Source organism: Hibiscus syriacus, unplaced genomic scaffold (genome assembly GCF_006381635.1).
Source record: "Hibiscus syriacus cultivar Baekdansim isolate YM2019G1 unplaced genomic scaffold, ASM638163v2 tig00111156_pilon, whole genome shotgun sequence".
Classification (NCBI taxonomy): Eukaryota; Viridiplantae; Streptophyta; class Magnoliopsida; order Malvales; family Malvaceae; genus Hibiscus; species Hibiscus syriacus.
This window is the reverse complement of record NW_024063003.1, coordinates 343827-365308: the sequence shown is the minus strand read 5'-3', so window position 1 is coordinate 365308 and position 21482 is coordinate 343827. Positions and strand designations below refer to the sequence as shown.

Below are 21482 nucleotides of genomic sequence, written 5' to 3'. Positions count from 1 at the left end.
ACTTTTATTTTTGAAATTTTCCTTGGATTTTTCAAATCTTGCGTTTTAGTCACTAAATTCCACTGTTTCGGTTAAATCTAAAAAATTGCATATTTCCAAACCAAATTTCTCTGATCCAAAATATTAAAATAATATTTCCAACCATTTTATAACATCCTTCAAATTTTTGTAAATTTCCATTTCGATATGAAATTACCGATTCCTTACCGGCTTTTCCCCTTTCTAATTATTCTTTACTAAAATTCCAAATCCAACAATATGATTTCTATAAAACCCACTCTCAAGAGTAAATTATCTATTTATGGAATAAAATTCTTTTTAGGAAATTTATCACTTAATTCCCTAAATGTTTCCAAGTTTTATACTTTGGCCATCAAACTTTCAAAATTTACATTTTGGCCATTATCTAAATTTTTGGGGTATTACAATAATACCGATAATGTTATTTGAGTAGTGTAAAATAGGGGTTTTTTGGAAAGGGAGTATCGATACTCGACCAAGGATTATAGTTATTGTTGGTTCAATTTCGATACTAATAGGGTGGTATCGATACTAGGGGCACTTAAAGGGTTATAGTAACCATTTTTTGTATCGATACTCATGGGAGTATCGATACTAAGGGTAGAGTATCGATACTCCCCATTAGGGTATATATACTGAGGTATTTTTCAATACATCGAAGCCATATTTTGTATTGGTACTCAGGTAGTATCAATACCTCTCATATGAGTATCGTTACTCCAATGAGAGTATATATATCTTAAGTTTTTCGAAAACATCAAATATATTTTAAGTATCAATATTCAAGGTGAGTATAGATACCCAAGGGTTAGTATCGATATTATTGGCACAGTACTAATATAATCATCATGAAATTGGATAATTAACCTTACTGGTTCAAATGTTCGAATTTGGGGAATTTGGAGGTATAGATGCCTTAAGTACACAACTACATGTGAAATCAACTAAATTATTGATAAATACAATAGAAACCAAACAACTTAGGATGACATAAGACTTGCCATTATGTGATGCTCAGGAAACAATCAGGATACTCGAGTTACTTTAGTAGTATGACATCCATCCTTCATGATGTAATATCCAGATATAGTTGACCAAGTACATATCCAATACACTTAAAATTTTTTATCTTTCCCAAAGCTCGATGGTCTGTATATTGGCTAGGGATAAAAGATTTCAATGCACGTAAAATTTTGGTTCCTACTCCGAGACCCTCGAGTAACCTAGATAGGTTGGAGTGTCATCCAAGATGTAAAAAATTCCTCCGACCATACCACTAGACCTATCTTATGTTTCCTGCTACACTATTGCATACCCGTGACTTTACGCACGACACGTTCATGTAATTAATTCTTGTAGTATTGCATAGTTATTATCGTGGCATTGAGCTTGTGAACTCAACATTCAGAATTTTTTTTCATGCACATGTCAGTAGATGATTGATGGGGAGCTTATTGTGCATATACATTCCAGATCAAACATCTTTCAAAGAATATCTTGAGTCTTTTAGAAGGCATGTATTTATGTGAACCTTGTATTAATTCAAGTCATAACTCTGTTTTGATTTAAAAGTTAGTGTCTGTATTTGTACGTATTGAGAGCTTTATGTATTTTGTAAACCTCTTTATTTGATGATTTCTTTTATAATATGATGAATGATTTATTGATGCTTTATAAATGATTTTAAATAAAAATTTTGTGTTAGTCACTTGTGTGGTCTGTGTAGTGCCTTAATCGTATGATCTTTTGGTCAAACCTGATTAGGGTGTTACATTTTATGGTATAATAGCATCCAAGTTTAGTCTTTCTCAGGACCTATGAGTTAGAGTCAGTAAGCGTATGTGTGAGTACATACCCATAGAGTGTAAAAAATACTTAAGTTTCTAGTATAATGATAATGACCTCTCTTTCATTTCTAATTGCAGACTTATATTATGATCGATAGTACTGCTCCTAGTCACAAGGGCTGGAAAAAAAGTCATGCCTCTTTCACTAACGATTCCAGTGACGAGTATGTCTCAAATTTTAAGTACGAGATATCGATGGATGAAGGAGTGAATAAGGCGACTTTTCCAAGACATGACCTCGATACCTAGGTTGATAGCCCGAGACATACCGAGTGCACCAGCTGTGCCACTTCCCCCACTTGTACCTCTAGTTTAGTATGGGGCAATACCTAAAGAGTCCCCGGTAGAGAAGCTCCATAGGTACAACGCTACTGACTTCTATGAAATTGGAGACAATGACCCCATCTTAGTAAATCAATATGTAACGCCCCGAAACCCGGGTTAGTACTTTGGGTCAACCTAAACCCTATAAACCGAACCAAATACCCAATAAAATGTATGCATTTAGCTAATTAAGGTTTGAGCTTTAGTTAGGCCCAAGGGATTATGGTGATTTTGTTTGATTTTGGAGTCAAAGGGACTAAAAGTACAATTTACCCACTTTTTGATTTTGAAAGCTGAAAACCCCTTATTTTAAGTTGGGTTATGTGAACCACTCCCCCATAACATCTTACAAAACTTTCTTCTTCTTATTTCTATCATTTTCCACTCCCATTCCTTTCAAAAGTTAAGAATTCAAGTATTTCCATTCTAGATTGGTTAAGCTAAGGTAAGAAAATGAATCACCATCCTTCAAGCTTCATTTTAATCTTCATATTATAATATTTTGACTATAGTTTCCAAAATAGTTTGTTTAAACGGGTTATGAGAATATATAGATTACAACTCTTTTTGGGTGGATTTGAACTATAAATAGTGTTTTTAAATTGTTTTGATCGTCTAGTTAAACCAGTAATCCATTTTCTACATTTTTTAGTGAAAGAGGTAGGAGAGAGTTCCAAAGCTAGGGGAAAAGAGAAGACACCTCTTGAGTGAGTTGGAGGTTTTTCTATTAGCCAAGAAATCCAAGGTAATCACACTTACAACTCATTTATACTCTTTAGTAGGTCATTAGAAGTGTATTATAGAATGAAAGTTGAGATTTAAGCTTATGGAGTATGTTCATGGTGAACTCTATGTTTTATGTTATCACTATGTTTTAAAGCCTTATTTATGACCATTTGTAATCATATAAGATGTTAATAACATATGGGAACCCCAAAGTATCATTATAGGTGAGTTTGAATCGAAGTGTCGATACTAGAGGGACCAATATCAATATTGTTCTTATTTCAGGCTTAAAATACGTGAACTTTGTAAGGGTAATATCGATACTCCTTAAAGGAGTATCGATAATGGGATTTTGGTATCAATAGATTCAAAAATCTAGTAGCCATTTTTGGTACTGATACTAAGGGAGTACCGATACCAGTACTCTTAGTAGAGTATCGATACCAAGAATGTATTTTTAACATCGAAGCCAATTTCATTATCGATACTACGGATGGTATCAATATCCTAGTATATTAGTATCGATACTAGTCACCCATTTTTAGCTTTAATTTAACTTAAGGTATCGATACCCCAAGGGTTAGTATCGATACCCCCATTCGATTTTGGGCATAAAAACCAAAAGTTTTTAAGGGCAATAAGAGTTCTTATGAACTCTATATTACTCTCAAATATGATTACAAGTGGAAACATTAATAATGCTTAAGTACACGTAGAAACGAGATAAGTTAGGGTAACATAAAACTAGCCTTAATTGATGCTCGAGAAACGATTAGGACACCCGAGTTCCTTTAGCAAAGATAAGGTGACGAAATTTAGAATCAATCTGGATATTCTTAGGTAGTGCGTAAGGCACTTTAAACTGACTAACTGGGGTGCAAGGTCCGACACTCACAAGGGGTGGGTTAGTCGAGGGTGTTGTGTTCAATGCAGAGATTTTCGAGCCTCATCCTTGGTAGACTAGAGGGGTGTGTATACTTTGAGATGCAGAAATCCCTCAATCGCACTATATTATCTACCATAGAGTAGATAGTGAGTATATAAGTATATTCACTATATTATTTTATCAACTGACTTGAACATGATTTAATGAACCCCTTTTAGTATATTTTATTTGCTAGTGTGGCAATGGGCTAGTTAGCTCAGCATTTGGTATTTGTTTCCTTATGCAGATTCTTAAGTGAAGAGCAGTAGAAGTGCATTTTGTGCAGCAGTGATCCAAACCAGGTTCAGAGTAGTGTACGTCTCGAGTTCTTAAGGGGGCATGTATATTCTAAAACCTTCATTTGTATATTTTGAATCCCTATTTTGTATAATCGAATATTAACTTATTTTAAATTAATGGTTTGTATATTTTGAAATGATATTTAGGGAACCGAATTATGTAAATATTATTGTTTATTTTATCATGTGTAATTTCAAATGAATGTTTTGAATTGAGTGAGTTTAAGAAAAAAATTTGTAAGTCACTATGGTGGTTCTGTGTGGCACTATGATCGGTCGATTGTGTGTCATACTGGTTTAGGGTGTTATATTTAGTGGTATTAGATCATCAATTTAGTCGTTCCTAGGACCCTCGGGTCAGAGTCAGTAAAAGTTTATGAATATATATGCCTCTATGAATGTTAAGAGTACTTCTACTTCTGAAAATGTTGATAGTAACCCTTATTAGTGTTTAAATTTAAGATTTGAGATATGTATGAGAGCTCAGGCCATAGTTAGGGTAGGCATGAGTAGGGTGTCCTTTGAGGTTAATATAGGTGATGATTTTATTCCCGAGATCGACTTTGAAGAGCTTAGGGAGGCAGGGTCGAGGAGGTGACCTTATTTAGAGATCTGACTGAGACCCTGAGGTGTATAGCTAGAGCCTTACCTCAAACACCCACTATAAAATGGTGTGATTTGGTAGAGATGTCTTTGGAGCCTGGAAGACCCACTTGGGAGTAATTCTTGGAGGAGTTTCACCATAAATACATTTAGGAGGCTCACATAAACGCTTTAAGGGATCAATTTATTCATTTGACTCAGGGGCCATACAATGTTTGAGTATGAGGTGGAGTTTCTTTGCATGAGTCGGTATGCACCATATCTGATTTCATCAGAGTACCACTACTCCATGAGGTTCAAGAAGGGCCTCCGATTAAATATTCTAACCACCTAGTTACCAATATGTCAAGAGTATTTTCTTAATTAGTCTAACATGCAAAAACTATCGAAAGGGTTATAAAAAGAAGAACAGCTAAAAAAGATGCTACTTCTGGTTAGAACAAATAAGTGGTCAAGTCTTCAGGATCGTCCCAACATCCTAAGAGGGTGAGAGATTCCCAAGGGACTTGGAGAGCCCCAGTAGGCCAGTCTAGTAGATTAGCTCATAGTACGAGCAGAGGTGGAGGTTGATCGAGTCAGCGTAGGAGAGTATTTGCCACCATATCAGTTACGAGCATTGAAGGATCTTTGAGGTCACATACTTATCCAAGTTGTCCCACATGCGACAAGAGACATTCAGGGGTTTACCAGAAGGGATATAGGGGTTGTTATCATTGTGGTTCCCTGGACCACTTCATTAGAGATTTCTTGGAGACTCAGGATGTGACTTCATCCATGACTCAAAGGTTAGCACCGCCGGTTCAGAGGGAAAAGGACTCTAGAGAGGTGGAAGTTATGTATCCGACCAGTCTGTTAGGGGTACCGCTTGATCTCGGGCCAGTGTTGTGCCCAGAGTCGTATCTCACCAGTATGTCATTCGATATCGAGATAATTGTGATACTGCTAGCGTGATATCAAGTACTTTTACTATATTTTCCCTTTTAGTTACTCCTTTAATGTACTCTGAATTTACTCACTCCTATATCTACTATGACCTAGTGTAAGAAAAAATATCCTAGTTGAGAATCTAACGATAGGAGTTCGAGTGTCCAGACCTTTAGGATTATATATCATTTTAGAGAAGGTCCATCGCAAATGTCTGGTGGAAATTCAAGGTGAGATCTTTCTTGATAATCTTATGGAGCTAAATTTTGGAGAGTTTGATCTAATTTTGGGTATGGATTGGTTGTCAGAGCACGACGCGAGCTTGAGGTGTAAGCTTCGATGATTTAAACAGAAAGAATGATGGGAATATGATTGTAGTGTCTGGCGAGAAGCCTATGGGTGCAAGGGTTATGTCGGCCCTTAAGGTGCAATAAATGTTAGATCAGGGTTATGAAGCCTTATTGGCTCACATTGTTGGCACCAGAGTCGTAGTTTTAAGGATTGAGGACATACGAACCGTTAGAGAATTTCCAGATGTGTTTCTGGAAGAGTTACCAGGGTTATCGCTGGATCGAGAGTTAGAGTTTTACATAGAGGTAATGCCAAAGATTATTAGAAAAAGGGTTTATTCGACTGAGTATTTCTCCTTAAAAAGCGTCAATCCACTTCGTTTAAAAGAAGGACGGGTTGATGAGGCCGTGTATAGACTACTGTCAGTTGAACAAGTTAACCATGAAGAATCGTTACCTGCTTCCTAGAATCAATGATCTCTTCGATTATCATCCAGGAAAAGTGAATGTTGTAGCGGATGCGCTGAGTCTAAAGTCGATGTCAAAGTTAAGAGCATTATTAACGTGCTTGAGCATTTCTAGTGAGCGTCGTTTTTGGCAGAGCTTCGAGTAGAACCTGAGATAATAAGCGAGATCAAGATATTGTATGGTTCAAATAGTCATTTAAGAGATTGTGTGGAACAAGTCCATCGAGGAGATAAATCAGGGTTTGAGATACGAGAAGGTGATGTGTTTTACTTTAGAGGACGTTTATGTGTGGCTGAGGTCGAGCAGCTGATTAACAAAATTCTTCATGAGGCCAATTCCAGTCAACTTTCGATTTACCCAGGAAACAATAAGATCTTTAAAGAACTTCGATCGTTATGTTTTTTTTCAGGAATGAATATAAAGGTTATTGACTTTATGGCCAAGTGTCTGGTGTGCCAGGAAGGTGGAACATTAGGTTCCCTCCGGGTTAATCCAGTCAGTCTAGATACCACAGTGGAAGTGTGATAGAGTAACTATGGATTTTGTAAACGGGTTACCGATGACAAGACATAAGAACGATACAATTTGGGTAATTGTAGATTGATTAACTATGTTCGCTCACTTCTTACCAGTTAGGATGGACTTTTCTTTAGAGAGGTTAGCGCAACTCTATATCTACGAGATAGTAAGGTTACATGCAGTTCTGGCCTTAATTATTTCAAACAAAAACCCTATATTCATTCTCGATTTTGGGAAGTTCTTCACAATAGTGCTAGGCACCAAGCTTCACTTTAGCATCGCGTTTCACCCTCAGTCAGATGGCCAATCGAAGCGTGTTACTCAAGTTCTCGAGGACATGCTTAGATGTGTTGTCGTTTATCTTTAAGGTAGTTGGGAAGATCACCTGCCCTTATTTGAGTTCACGTATAGTAATAGTTATCAGTTGAGCATTCAAATGGCCCAGTACGAGGCTCTGTATGGGTGCAAATGTAGAACTCCTTTTTGTAGGACTGCGCTTAGCGAAGGAAAGATAGTAGGACTAGAGTTTATCAGGAAAATCAAAGACAAGGTCAGAACAATTCAGAGTAGATTGAAAAAAGCTTCATATAGGCAAAAGTCGCATACAAATTTGAAACACAAGGAAATTGAGTTTGTCGTGGGTAACAAAGTATTCCTTAAGGTGTCACCGTGGAAAAAGGTACTTCAATTTGTGCGCAAAGGAAAGTTAACCTCACATTTCATCGGTCCTTAAAGGAGTATTGATACTGGGGATTTAGTATCGATAGATTCAGAAATCCATTAACCACTTTTGGTACTGATTTGGTACTGATACTAAGGGAGTATCAATACCAATATCGGTACTCTTAGCAGAGTATCAATACCAATAGTATATTTTCAACATCGAAGCTAATTTCAGTATCGATACCACAGATGGTATCGATACCCTAGTCTATGAGTATTGATACTAGGATGGTACTATCGATACTAGTTACCCGTTTCTTCTTTAATTTAGCTTAAGGTATCGATACTCCAAGGGTGAGTATCGATACCCTTGTTCGATTTTGGGCATAAAACCCAAAAGTTTTTAAGTGGCAATAAGGGTTCCCAAGAACTCCATATTACTCTCAAATAAGATTACAAGTGGAAACAATAATAATACTTAATTACACATAGAAATTAGATAAGTTAGGGTGACATAAAAATAGCCTTGATTGATGATCAGGAAACGATCAGAACACCCGAGTTCCTTTAGCAAAGATAAGGTGACGAAATTTTAGATTCAGTCTGGATATCCTTTGGTAGTGCGCAAGGCACTTTAAACTAACTAATTGGGGTGGAAAGTCTGACACTCGTAAGGGTGTGCTAGTCGAGGGTGTAGTGTTCGATGTAGATATTTTCGGGCCTTAACCTATATAGACTAGAGGGGTGCGTGAGCTCCGAGATGCAAAAATCCCTCAGTTGTACCATATTGTCTACCATAGAGTAGAGACTGAGTATACAAGTATATTCACTATATTGTTTTATCAATTGGCTTGAGCATTATTTAATGAACCCCTTTTAGTATATTTTAGTTGTTTATGGCACTAGGCTAGTTAGCTTAGCTTTTGGAATTTGTTTTCTTACGTAGATTCTTAGGTGAGGTACAGTAGAGGAGCATTTTGTTCAGTAGTGATCCAGACTGGGTTCAGAGCAGAGTACGTCTCGAGTTCTTTAGAGGGCATGTATGTTATGAAACCTTCATTTTATATATTTTAAATCCATGTTTTGTATAATCGAGCCGTAACTCATTTTAAATTAATGGTATATATTTTGAAATGATATTTAGGGAGCTCCCGATGTGAATTGATTTATGTAAATATTGTTGTTGATTTTGTCATTTGTAATTTCAAATAAATGTTTTCAATTGAGTGAGTTTAAGAAAATTTTTTAAACCACTCTAGTGGTTCGTGTGGCACTCTAATAGTCGATTATGTGTCGTATTAGTTTACGGTGTTACACAATGGCTCAGAGAGACCCTCCATACGTTGTGTCAGATGCACCTCACCCCTGAGGGCAAGTTAGAATTTGTCACTACTATCTTGAAGGTTAATGCAATTGATTGGTGGAAGACAGTAGAGATGGCGACATAGTTAGAGAATCCCACATAAGAGTATTTTCTGTTGGAGTTTCGAGAAAAATAATTTAGAGAGTCCCATACGGATAAGTTAAGGGATCAATATTTGTACCTGAATCAAAGCAACAAGACCACACTTGAGTGTTAGAGGGAGTTTCTTAGATTGATCCATTGCATGCCAAAGCTAGTGGCGACCTGAAGCTCATTATTGTAGGAGGTTCAAGGAAGGCCACTACTTTGACAAATGGTGACTGGCCCTCCTCGTATCTTTGTAGAGTTGACCTGGCAAGTAAAAGCAGTGAAAAAGATTATGATCAAGAAAGATCAGACGGTGAATGATTTGGTAAATCAGAGATGGAAAGCATCAGAGATAACTAGACAATCTCAGTTATTGGTAAAACAGGCTAAGGGCCCCCAGGGTTTATGGAGATCATCATCAGGTTCGTCTAGGGGAGCAACTTAGAGTTCAGAAAGTGGGGGTACATCTGGCCCTCGAAGAAGACCCTTATTAGTAGTTTTTGGGTCGAGTGCTGGTAGGACAGAATGAATTATATCCCACCCATTATACCCGACTTGTGGCAAGATACACCTAGTAGAGTGCTACCGGGTGTCTATAGGTTGCTTTAGTTTGGGTTATTGGATCAATTTGTTAATCTATCTCAGAGCTCAAAGCATAGGCCTTGCATCGACACATAGGTTAGTGTCATCTGTTCAATGAGGTTGAGGGTCGTTGAAGGGTGGCAGAGCTGTTTCATGGTAGTTCAGCAGGGGCACTACCAGTTCAAAGACTAACCCAGGGCCCATAGTTGCCTTATGCCAGTATATCGTATGGACATAGGAAGAGTGCAATTGTGCAGATGTGATCTTAGATATATTTACAGTGTTATCTATTCATGTAACCGCATTAGTAGATTCGAGTTCCACTCATTCCTACATATGATTATGATATGGTCTGAGAGAGAAACATCCCAACTAAAGATTTAGAGATAAGATTCAAAGTGTCTAGTCTTATAGGGTTAGATGTCTTGGTTGACAAGGTTCACCGTCAATGTCCCATTGAGATTTAAGATCATATATTCCCAGTCGACTTGATGAAATTACAATTTCAAGAGTTTGATGTGATTCTAGGAAAGGATTGGCTTTCAGGACATGAAGTTAGTTTGAGATACAAGGTGAACAACTCAAACTTTGTAAGGCTGGTGAGACCCAAGTAGTGATGACTAACGAGAGGACGAGTTGTACAACCAAAGTCGTATTTACGGTTATTGCTCAAAGATTATTGAGTCAGGGTTGTGAAGCTTTCTTGGCTCACGTTGTGGAAACTTAACATTTTTGTCTCTACGTTTAAGGATATTTTTACAGTTAAAGTGTTCATCTATGTGTTCTCGGATGAATTACAGAGGTTACCACTTGATCAGGAGGTCGAGTTTAGTATTAAGGTGTTGCCAGATTTAGCTCAGGTGTCCATTGCTCCTTATCGCATGGTGTCGATAGAGCTAAAAACTAAATAATTAAATCCATGAGTTGATGGAAAGGGGTTTTATCTGACTGAGTATTTTTACATTGAGGAGCATCTATCCTCTTTATAAAAACACGGATTGATGAGGTTGTGCATCGACTACTGATAATCGAATAAGTTGATTATCAATAACCGCTACCCTCTGTCATGAATACATTGTCTCTTTAACCAGCTTAAAGGATCATGTGTATATATTTGAGATCAAGGTATTACTAGTTGAAGGTCAAGGTTACCGACATAGCTATGATAATATTTTGGACAATGAAAGACCACTATAAGTTTCTCGTGGTTCCATATTGACTCACCAATGCCACAGTTGAAAGGATCCGACATAGGCATGACAATATTTAGGACGAGAAACGACCACTATGAGTTTCTCATGATTTTTGACTCACCAATGCCACAATGACATTTATGGATATTATGAACCGAGTTTTTCATCCTTACCTATATCAGTTTGTGGTAGTTTTCATAGATAACATACTTGTGTACTCTCAGTCTGAGGAAGAACATGACCAGCATCTCTACATTGTTCTGCAGACACTTCAGAAGCACCAATTATATGCCAGGTTTGGGAAGTACGAATTTTGATTGACAAAATATCAATCCTAGGTCACGTGGTAGAAGTAGACAACAATCAAGTAGACCCCCAGAAAATATAGGCAGTATTACAGTAGGAACCACCTAAGAATGTATTCCAGGTGTGCAACTTTTTAGGTCTCACAAGGTACTATCGTCACTTCGTCAAAGGTTTCTCGATGATAGCAACACTATTGACTAAGTTACTATAAAATGGAGTTCATTTTGTATGAACTAGAAGTACCAAAAGAGTTTTGATCAGATAAAGGAAATCCTCACTCAAGCTCCCATTTTGACTCAACCTAGATAAGGTAAAGAGTTTACCATGTTTATTGATGCTTCACTAAATGACATAGGATGCATTTTGATACAAGAAGGAAAAATAATGGCCTATGCTTCTCGTTAGTTCAAGCCTCACGAATGAAACTATCCTACTCATTATTTGGAACTTACAGCGGTGGTTTTTGCATTGAAATTTGGAGGAACTACTTGTTTGGAGAAAAGTACGACATATTTACTGACAATAAGAGCCTTAAGTACATTCTCACTCAGAAAGAATTAAACTTGAGACATCATAGATGGGTAGAGTTATTGAAAGACTATGATTGTATGATCGAATATCACCCAGGTGAAACAAATGTTATTGTGGATGCATTGAGAAGAAAATCAGTACTAGAGTTGTGAGCTTTGCTAGCATGCTTGAGTTTGACTGATTTGAGTAGTCTGTTTGCCAACTTATAGGTTAAATCCGAGTTAGTGGGCAAGGTCAAAATGTTACAGAGTACAGATGACCATTTGAAGGCTCGAGTGGAACAAATCCTCTGAGGAGAGGCTACAAGTTATTAATTGTGTGGTGAGAGTATACGATAGTGTACTTTACTTTAGAGGTCAATTGTGCGTGCCTGCAGACAGGGAACTGTGAGACAAGATCCTACATGAAGCACATTGTAGCCCCTTGCAATTTATCCGGGTAGCAACAAAATGTATCAAGAGCTTTGACCCTTGTATTGGTGGCCATGCATAAAATGGAAGTATCTGAGTTTGTTGCCAAATGCTTATTATGTCAGCAAGTCAAGGCAAAACATTAGAATCCCTCGTGATTACTTTAGCCGATTCAGATACATCAGTGGAAATGAAAAAGAGTAACCATAAACTTCGTGATATGACTTTCGATGACTAGTTCGAGACAAGATATTGTGTGGGCTGTAATAGATCGTTTAGTCAAATAAACTAATTTTATCCCAATTCAGATGGATTATACAATAGAAATGTTGGCACGATTATACATTCTCCATATAGTGAGGTTGTACGGAGTTCCTACCTTTATTATACCCGACAGAGATACATATTTCACCTATTGATTCTGGAAAGCACTGAATGAAGCTTTGGGTACCACGCTACACTTTAGCACTGCCATCTATCTCAGACAGATTGACAACCTTAATACGTTATCTAGATCTTGGAGGACATGGTTAGGTATCTCAGACAGATTGACAACCTTAATACGTTATCTAGATCTTGGAGGACATGGTTAGGTGCACCATCTTTTACCTTGAGGCCAGTTGGGAATATCATTTTCCATTGGTGGAATTCACATATGAAAACAATTATCAGGCTAGCATTTACATGGATCTGTATGAAGCCTTGTATGGGCGTAAGTGTAGAACTTCGTTGTATTAGATGGAGCTTAGTGAGGGTAAGATCATAGGTCATGGCTTGATCCTATAAACCTAGGATAAAGTTCACTTGATTCAAAGTTGGTTGAAAGAGGCTTCTGACATGTAGAGGTTGTATGTCGACCTAAAGAGCAAGGATATAGAATTTACAGAGGGAGACAAAGTGTTACTCAAGGTTTCCCCATAGAAAAAGGTGTTTCAGTTTGGGCGAAAGGGAAAGTTGACTCCACGTACAAAGTATTGGAGAGAGTTGGACCAGAGGCTTATCGATTAGCCTTACCTCCATAGCTAGAATGTATCCTTTCATGTGTCCATGATTAAGAGATACTGAGTAGATTGAGGTGAGGCAGGACATGACCTATGAGGAAGAACTGATCAGGATATTAGCTAGGGACATTAAGGAATTGAGAAAAAGATGATCACATTGGTAATAAGTTTTGTGGAGAAATCATGGTGCAGAGGAGGTAACATGAGAGGTTGATGAGGATATACAACTTTAGTACCCTCATTTCTTCTATTCAAATAAATTTCAAAGGTGAAATATTTCTTAGGAAAAAGAGTTTTAACGACCTAAATTATGGGTTAGGTGTTTTGGGTTTATCCATGCCGACCTTGAAATAAATTTCCTTAACTTATGAAAGGCCTAACCCAAGTGAGTTATAGTTTAGGCTTTGCTTAAGCCCAATAGGAGATAGAAATGATAATTTTAAGCATGGACCAAAAAAGGAAGGACTAAATTAGTAACTAACCTATTTTTCAACACAAAGGTTAAATTCCATTTATTCGCGATGATCTTATGTTTGGGCACCTTTTTAACCCACACACTCCCGTTGTTTTCTTCATTATTCTTCATCTCCCTTATTCCTCTTCAAACACAAGCAAAGTTTGGAACTTTAAGAATTCCAAGCATCATTTGAAACTTCCAAGTTAAGAACCGTAATCTACTCCCTCCAAGTTTCAATTCTAGCCCTCCTTTGCAAGTTTTGGTTGTGTTATCCAAAAGTGGGTTTAGTGGGGTTTATTGAATCTTTGGATTTCAGTCCATTTTTTAGATTTTTGAGTTGTAGAAATTGTTTCTGGCATTACCCTAAGTTCCAAAATGAGTTAACAACTCATTACCTTTGTCTTGATTTGTAAAAGAGAAATGAGAAAATTTTAGGGCAATGGGCAAGGAGAAGCTAGTCCTTGGGTGATTTGAGTACTTTTTCTAGTAAGGTAACACGTTTCTAACTTGTCCATACCATATGTAGATTATTATATATGTATAAATGGTTATTTGAGTTCATGGAACATGTATGAGTAATTCATGGTAAATTCCACGTATGATGTTTTTCAACAATAAAGGTGACTACTTTTACTCCCTAGGATCTCAAATAAGACTTAACTATTGTTTAATAACCTTAGTAAGATCTCAACAATAAAGCTCGGTGACATGATTGTTGGTCTAGTTTGGATACCCATAGGGTGGTATCGATACTGAGGGCGCTTAAAGGATTCCAGTAGCCATTTTTGGTATCGATACTCCCATTAGTATTGATACCAAAGGTATATCATTGATACTCCCCATAAGGGTATTGATATTGAGATATTTTTCAAAACATTGAAGCCATTTTTTGTATCGGTACTCGAGGTAGTATTGATACCAAAGGTATAGTATTGATACTACCCCATAAGGGTAGTTAACCCAATTGGTTCAAGTGTTCGAATTTGGGAAATTTAGGGGCATAAAAGCCTTGAGTAAACGACTACAAATGAAAACAACTAAAGTATCAATAAATGAAACTATAAACCAAACAAGTTAGGATGGCATGAGACTAGCCATTGTGTAACGCTCGGGAAACAGTCAGGACATCCGAGTTACTTTAGCAGTCTGACGACTATCCTTCATTATGTAATATCTGGATATAGTTAATCGGGTATATATATCCAATGTACGTAAAATCTAGGATTGTGCCCAATGCTTGAGAGCTTATATGTGGGCTAGGGATATAAGCTTTCGATGCACGTAAAATTCTAATTCTTACCTCGAGACCCTCAAGTAGCCTAGGTAGGCTAGTGTGTCGTCTGAGATGCAGAAAATTCCTCCGACCACACCACTAGACCTATCTAATATTTGTTACTACAGTTTTGCATACCCGTTACTTTATGTACATACATGTTCATGTAATGGATGCACGTAGTATTGCATAGTTATTATCATAGCACTAAGGTTGTGAGCTCAGCGTTTAGAATTTTTTCCGTTCGCAGGTCAGTAGAGGGTCAACGAGGAGCCTATTGTGCAGATACATTCCAGATCATATGTCCTTTAGAGTATGTCTTAAGTCTTTTAGAGGGCATGTATTTATGTGGACCTTGTATTAATTTAAGTCATAACTTTCTTTTGATCTAAACTTAGTATATGTATTTGTACGTATTGGGAGCTTCTCGTATTTTTTAAATCTCTCTATTTTATGATTTCTTTTATATTATGATGAATGATTTATTGATGTTTTACAAATGATTTTAAAGAAAATTTTTAGGTTAGCCACTTGGGTGGTCCTTGTAGTGCCTTGACCGTATGATCTTCGGGTCGGACTGGATTTGGGTGTTACAGATTATGTCAATTATTAGTCTTTCTTTGGGTTGATCAATACTAACATATCCTAAGTGACATGTACATAACCTTTATGTTTTAAAAATTAGATATTTTCCATAACTGATTTTATTTTTGCTTTAGTTAAGCCGTCTAAAAATAAATATCAATATTCAAATTTAATATTTCAATGACAATCCATATGTGCCCATAAGCATGATTTTTAATCCAATAATATGTCTATAATAATTTGAATAGAATCTATTGTTTATTATATTTTCTCTCATATACTAATGATTATACAACTATCGAACATTCAAAATATATAATACAACTTTTACATGAAAAAAAGGAAGGACACCTTTTTCTCCTTTGGTATAATTCTCACACTCTCATCAAATGACCCTTTCTACTTTATCTATACATATATTAATCTAATAAAAACTAATAGATATACCAATCAAAAACTCATTGAGTGATCCGTGATAAATGAGAATATAATTTTTCTTAAAGAATTTAAATTTGTGTAGTTACATTTGTAGGGTGTACACATTGTTAATCAGCTAAGAAAAGTATTGAACAAATACTACTTTATAATTACTCAACACTATTAGAAAACTACATATATCAATCAATGAATCTAAGTCCAAATCAGTAGGAGTGTTCAATCAGTCGATTCAGTTAGCCGATAGAACTAAAATTCTTAAATTCTATTAACTAAATATTTTTCCCTTTAATTGTTAATTGAGCAGATTTTTTTTCAAAAATTATTAATGTAATTTAATAAAATTGGTTAATCGATCAGTTAACCGAATTATCTGGAATTTATAAATGATATATATCATATATAATAAAAATTAATATTTTCGGGTTAATTCGGTTGGTTAAAACAGAAGTTTAAACACACTTAAGCCTAAGTAATATATAAATAATACCCCAATGAATGTTGTCACAAGTTTTTGGAATTCAGGAATTTGAGCTTGTAAAGCCAAAGTTCGATTTCTACCACCGTCACTCTTGGCGGACAATATGTAAATTCTTATGTAAATCTCAATTCGGGCTTAAGTATGTTTGACCCTGGACTGGGTGAGCCACCCATTATCTAAACTTTTTGTAACCAATATATAATATTAAATATTTAATAATTTCAACTAAATCTGTTAATTAATCAATTTCAAATTAAATTAACTGATAATTGAATTTAAAAAAAATTATTAATCATTAATCAATTGAACCTATAATTAACCGACCGATTAATCACAAAACTTTAATTCAACCAATTAAGTCGGTTAAAATCGAAGTTTGAACATCATACAAATCATGGACAGTTATCTTTTTGAATTTATTCGGTACTGTCTGCCTAGCGTTAAAAAAGTTGTCGGTTAAAGTTAGAGATTCTTATAAATTCTAAAGTTGGTTTATAGAACTTTAGTCATCTTTGGTTGCTTTAATTCCCATTTTTTTTGGTCCAACAACTAGTCAATTACTTTCTTTTATTCCTTTCTCCATATGCTATTGACTTAGTTAATTTATATATATGTATGGAACTATCTTTTGTATGATATTAGATTATTATTTAATCAAGTAATATGTAATTTTGATAAAGTATTGATTGTAATCGTAAAATATATTATCTATAAAATTATATTAAATATCAAAGACGTTATTATTATTTTGTTATAATTATTGATATTTATTTATTTATAAATTAATCTAGATTAAATATTATAGACTCATTATGGGGTAATCTCCCAATTTAATTTGTATCATTCACAAATGTTAGGATTTAAACCCTGATATTATTAAATAAAATCCGATATCTTATCTCACTAATCTAAATAATTATTGATTGAAAATAATATTATTATTTTAATCAGTCTCGTTTAAACTTTTTTAAAGAAACATTAACATGCTACAAACAACAATAGTATCCAACAAAAAGAAAGACTTAAAGGGAAATCTTCCACTTAATACAAAATGAACATTAACACAAGAATCCCTCTCAATCATTAGACCAAATAACCATAAATTTTAAAAAATTAATGAGCAAGTAGAGTAGCAAGAGTGTGAACTCGATTATTTCATTATTTGCGGATCCAACTATGTTTTGAGAAAGTAAGGAAAAGAAAAAGTACTAAAAGCATAATCGATTAGCCTATAAAGCAACACCACGTCGGATTAACGCTCGAACTTGTCTCCACTAAAACAGACGACATATATATCCGAAGATGGGCCCCACCCACCATCACAGAAACAGTATCTGATTTCTTTTTAAAGCTATGCAGGGTTTTTTTTCAATCACCACTTCCCCAGAATTCCAACATTCTCCATTGCTGCAGAATCCCTTCTTTCATCTTCTGATATGATCACTCAGGTTTCCATTTCTATAAGTTTTCTCCTCTGATGCCTTTTGAATTTTTTTAACATCTTTCTTTTCTCTTGTTCACATAGGATCTAGACTGGCACGAGGTTATGGAGCTCATCCTACGCCTCTATGAAGCTCAATTAGGAAATAAGAGGGAGAAAACAAGGGAAATGGAAGAGCAGCTGAGGGCTGATATAGCTGCCTTGGACGCAAAGGAAAATGAGCGTTTGATGCTTGTCAGTGAGAGGGATCAGAAGCTTGCGGTCAAAAAAGCTGTGGACAAATTGGTGTCTGAATTTCTTCATGCAGAGGATGACAAGAATTTTGATACCCAGAAAGGTATGAAGGAGGAGATTGTAGCTTTGCTCAGACATCACGATGGCCGCAACACAGCTGGATCTGACGGCAGCGTTAACGGTAACAAGCCAAAAGAAACAGAAAAATATATGATGAAACCCATGGTGGTAAGAAAAAAGAAGACCATTCAAATTGGATGATGATTCTATGATTGTTGTTGGTGCAGGAGAGAATACTGGGGAGCTTGAAAACGCTCAGAACCAGGATGAACGAATCGGCGTGGGGACTATTGTAGGAAAGGACTGTTACAGCGGATGATACTAGCTACTAGAAACGGCGGTGACTACGGTGGCTCTGATTACTTAAATAAGGGTGATTATGGATTACTCTACCATTAGTATGATATGATATAACAGATGTAAGACCACGTTTTAATTTGTTTACTACTTTTAATTTTTTTTTTGCGTTAAAAGTTGAAAGCATGTTTGATTTATAATCACTTTATATTATTGGGAAAAAAACTACTTATATTATACTTTTCCTTGTGTTAAAAGTTGAATCATGTTTAATCTATTTTTTCTTCTATTAAAAGTTGAAAGCATGTTTAATTTTCTCTAAAAATAATGCATACACATCATCATGTAAATGTAATTATTCAAATTTAGAATTTCTAAAGAGGATAACATTCTCTTTAATCACTTTCCTTGATTGGTTGAATGAATTGGTTACAAGTTATTAAAATAGGGTCAAAGGCTTTTGGATTTTGATATTAAATATAATACTTAACTGATCCCAAAATTGTTTGGAATTGGGCTGTGTTTGTGAGGTAATTATTTTAATTAGAATGCTTGAAGCCCAAGTAAATCTGCTGGCAAAATGAAGATGGATCTTTGGGTTATTATATGCCGCTGACAATAAATAAATAAAAACATTTAATCAATTATCATCTCTTAATCAATTATTGTATGACAAAAAACAAATCAACTTTTACTCCTGATTTTCTCCCGTTGCGGTGGCTTCACTTTGGGGAGAAAAATGTAATCAACTTGTCGTAACCGTTTTTTCGGGGACAATCGTTTATTGTTTTAAAAACTAGTTACGATTTTTAATTTTGGGAAAATGGGTGATTATGACTTAATTTGGATTAATTTAGAAAGAGTCGTCATCGGCCTTTGGGTTAGGTAGGTCGAATACCTAAAAAACGTCTTTTAAAAATAATTTTAAGAAAAATCATTTTTTAAGACAAAAATTGGTCTGTGTTTACCAAAATTCGATTAAAGCGGGTTCGAGAGTCGGTTACGCGTGGGGAAGGATTAGCACCCCCACAGCGCCCAAAATTGGTACTGTTTTGCTTACACGTTGTCGTAAAAATGGAAATCCTGAGTCAAATGTAAAGTTAAAATATGATCCATTTATTAATATTTAATTAATTTCCTTCGAATTAATTAATTAAAGAAAATCCTTTAACATGATGAAAACATAAACCTAAAAGATTAAAATAGCATAAATAGAAACTTAAAAGATTAAAAAAACATTTAAAGACTAAAATGGTATTAATAGAAATTAGAGAAACCTAGTAAGTATTGAAAAAAATAAAAATGATAAGGACTAAATTGATAATAAGCCTAAACATTAATTACAATGATGGTGACTAAATGAACTTAATCACTAATTAAAGTGCAAAACAAAATATTTATCCTAAACCTATTAATGAACAAATAATAATCTAAATAAAATATGAATTAATTTTTTTAATAAAAAATGAAAACAATAAAAACGTAATATGATGATTAACAAATAATACACAAAATTAATAACTAAAATCTAAATATTTGAACATATAAAATATTAATACAAATAAGATTAAAAATGAAACATGAAACATATTTATAACCCAAAATGAATAAATTTATTAAGATGATATGATTATAATTATAATAACCATTATACTTAAACTGTAATTTTCCTTAGAAATGTGTAAAACACGTAAAAGCAACTAGTGGTTGAACTAACACTACCATTTTCTTAAAAAAAATTTATTGGAACCCAATTGGAACCATGGCAGTGCCGCATGGGGACGTTAATCATGCATTAAATATTTGGAATACAACTCAAAGTGAGTTGTTGGTGATTATCAACTTAATGGACATTTTAAAAGTCAGAACCTCCCACCAAATTCCACGTGATGTATAAACAATTAATTCTCATATGTTATTCAATTATATTTTCAGAAAATTATTTTTAAACCCTAAAAGTTTGAAAAACACAGTAATAGGGAAATTCAAAACGGCAGAGTTTAATGATATATATATATATATATATATATATATATATGAAAATCAAAGGCTTGTTTAAGCCATATACTTCATTTGTTTTAAATGTTACAATATGAGAGGAGAGAGAGAGCAAAGTTCTCTCAAAGCTTCCCCGTCGGGGAAGAAAGAAATAAAAACGCCACCGGCGTTAGCCATGGCGGTTCACGGCGGTAACCGCAATGGCGCACGACGACCGGGGTAAACTCAAACACCAAAATATTCCTCTCTTCACTCTCAACCTAGATCCTCAACTAGATCGGCCTAAAAATAACCTTAACTCACTAGATCTGATATTTTACCTTTCGAATCAACAAATATCCGGTGACGATTTGAACTTCCCGATGGTCCTCCGATCAAGGTAAAAGCTCTCTCCTTTTATTTATTTCGATTATTTGTTTGGATATGGCTCTCCTCTGTTTTTTCTTTGGTTTTTCTCTCTGCTCCAGACTTCTTCCCCCTCTTCGAGTCGATCTTCCTTCTCCTTTATAATGGTAACCGAATGATATGCTTTAGTGGGTAAGGTCGTTCCACTGATGATCGTTTAGTGGAGGATTAGGTTCTCCTTTTTTATTGTTTTAGTGGTGTAATACCCTAATTTTATTCGGGTTATTTAAATCCATTTGATGATGATCGAATTAATATGAAGGTGCTCGATGAAGGATTAATTCAAGTGATGAATCGTGGAAGCTTGCAATTGGAAAACTTGTTGCTTAATTGGATTGATATTGTATACGTTTCCTTTTAGAAATAAAAATATAATTAAAAATCGATTCAAACCAAATTAAGTATTTAGAGTCCATTTACTTCAAACCCAATCCGGAGCCCACAAAGCAAATCTAGTCCAAGACCCGACCCGGTTCAGCATACCCGGTGCCCACGTGAAGGAGACACCCAACAGCAGGCTCCTCCCACTTGAAACAACACAATTGCAGCTGCAAAGTGGCCGGTTCTCGAGTGAGACCCATGCCCTGTTGCTCCACTAACCGTGCCCATGCTCCACTGCCACCCACACTCGTGCACGCCTGACAGAACCAAGTAGCAGCCCTGCCATGCACCACACCCGAGCAGACAAGGCTCGGCTCCCCATCACCGCGCCCATACCGGTGCCCATATCCTGC

At 35.5% G+C, this 21482-nt stretch overlaps 1 protein-coding gene and 1 long non-coding RNA gene across 2 annotated transcripts; both read left to right on the top strand.

The window, feature by feature from the left end:
* Positions 1-17834: 17834 nt before the first annotated feature.
* Positions 17835-18411, top strand: LOC120154969. Its single transcript, XM_039166571.1, has 2 exons — positions 17835-18169; positions 18276-18411. The coding sequence occupies exons 1-2, from the start codon at positions 17860-17862 to the stop codon at positions 18365-18367; spliced, it is 402 nt and encodes a 133-aa protein (XP_039022502.1). The 5' UTR covers positions 17835-17859; the 3' UTR covers positions 18368-18411.
* Positions 18412-20418: 2007 nt separating this feature from the next.
* On the top strand, positions 20419-21061 carry LOC120154967. Its single transcript, XR_005518924.1, has 2 exons — positions 20419-20722; positions 21011-21061. It is a non-coding gene; the product is annotated as an uncharacterized LOC120154967 (long non-coding RNA).
* The last annotated feature ends 421 nt before the right edge of the window (positions 21062-21482 follow it).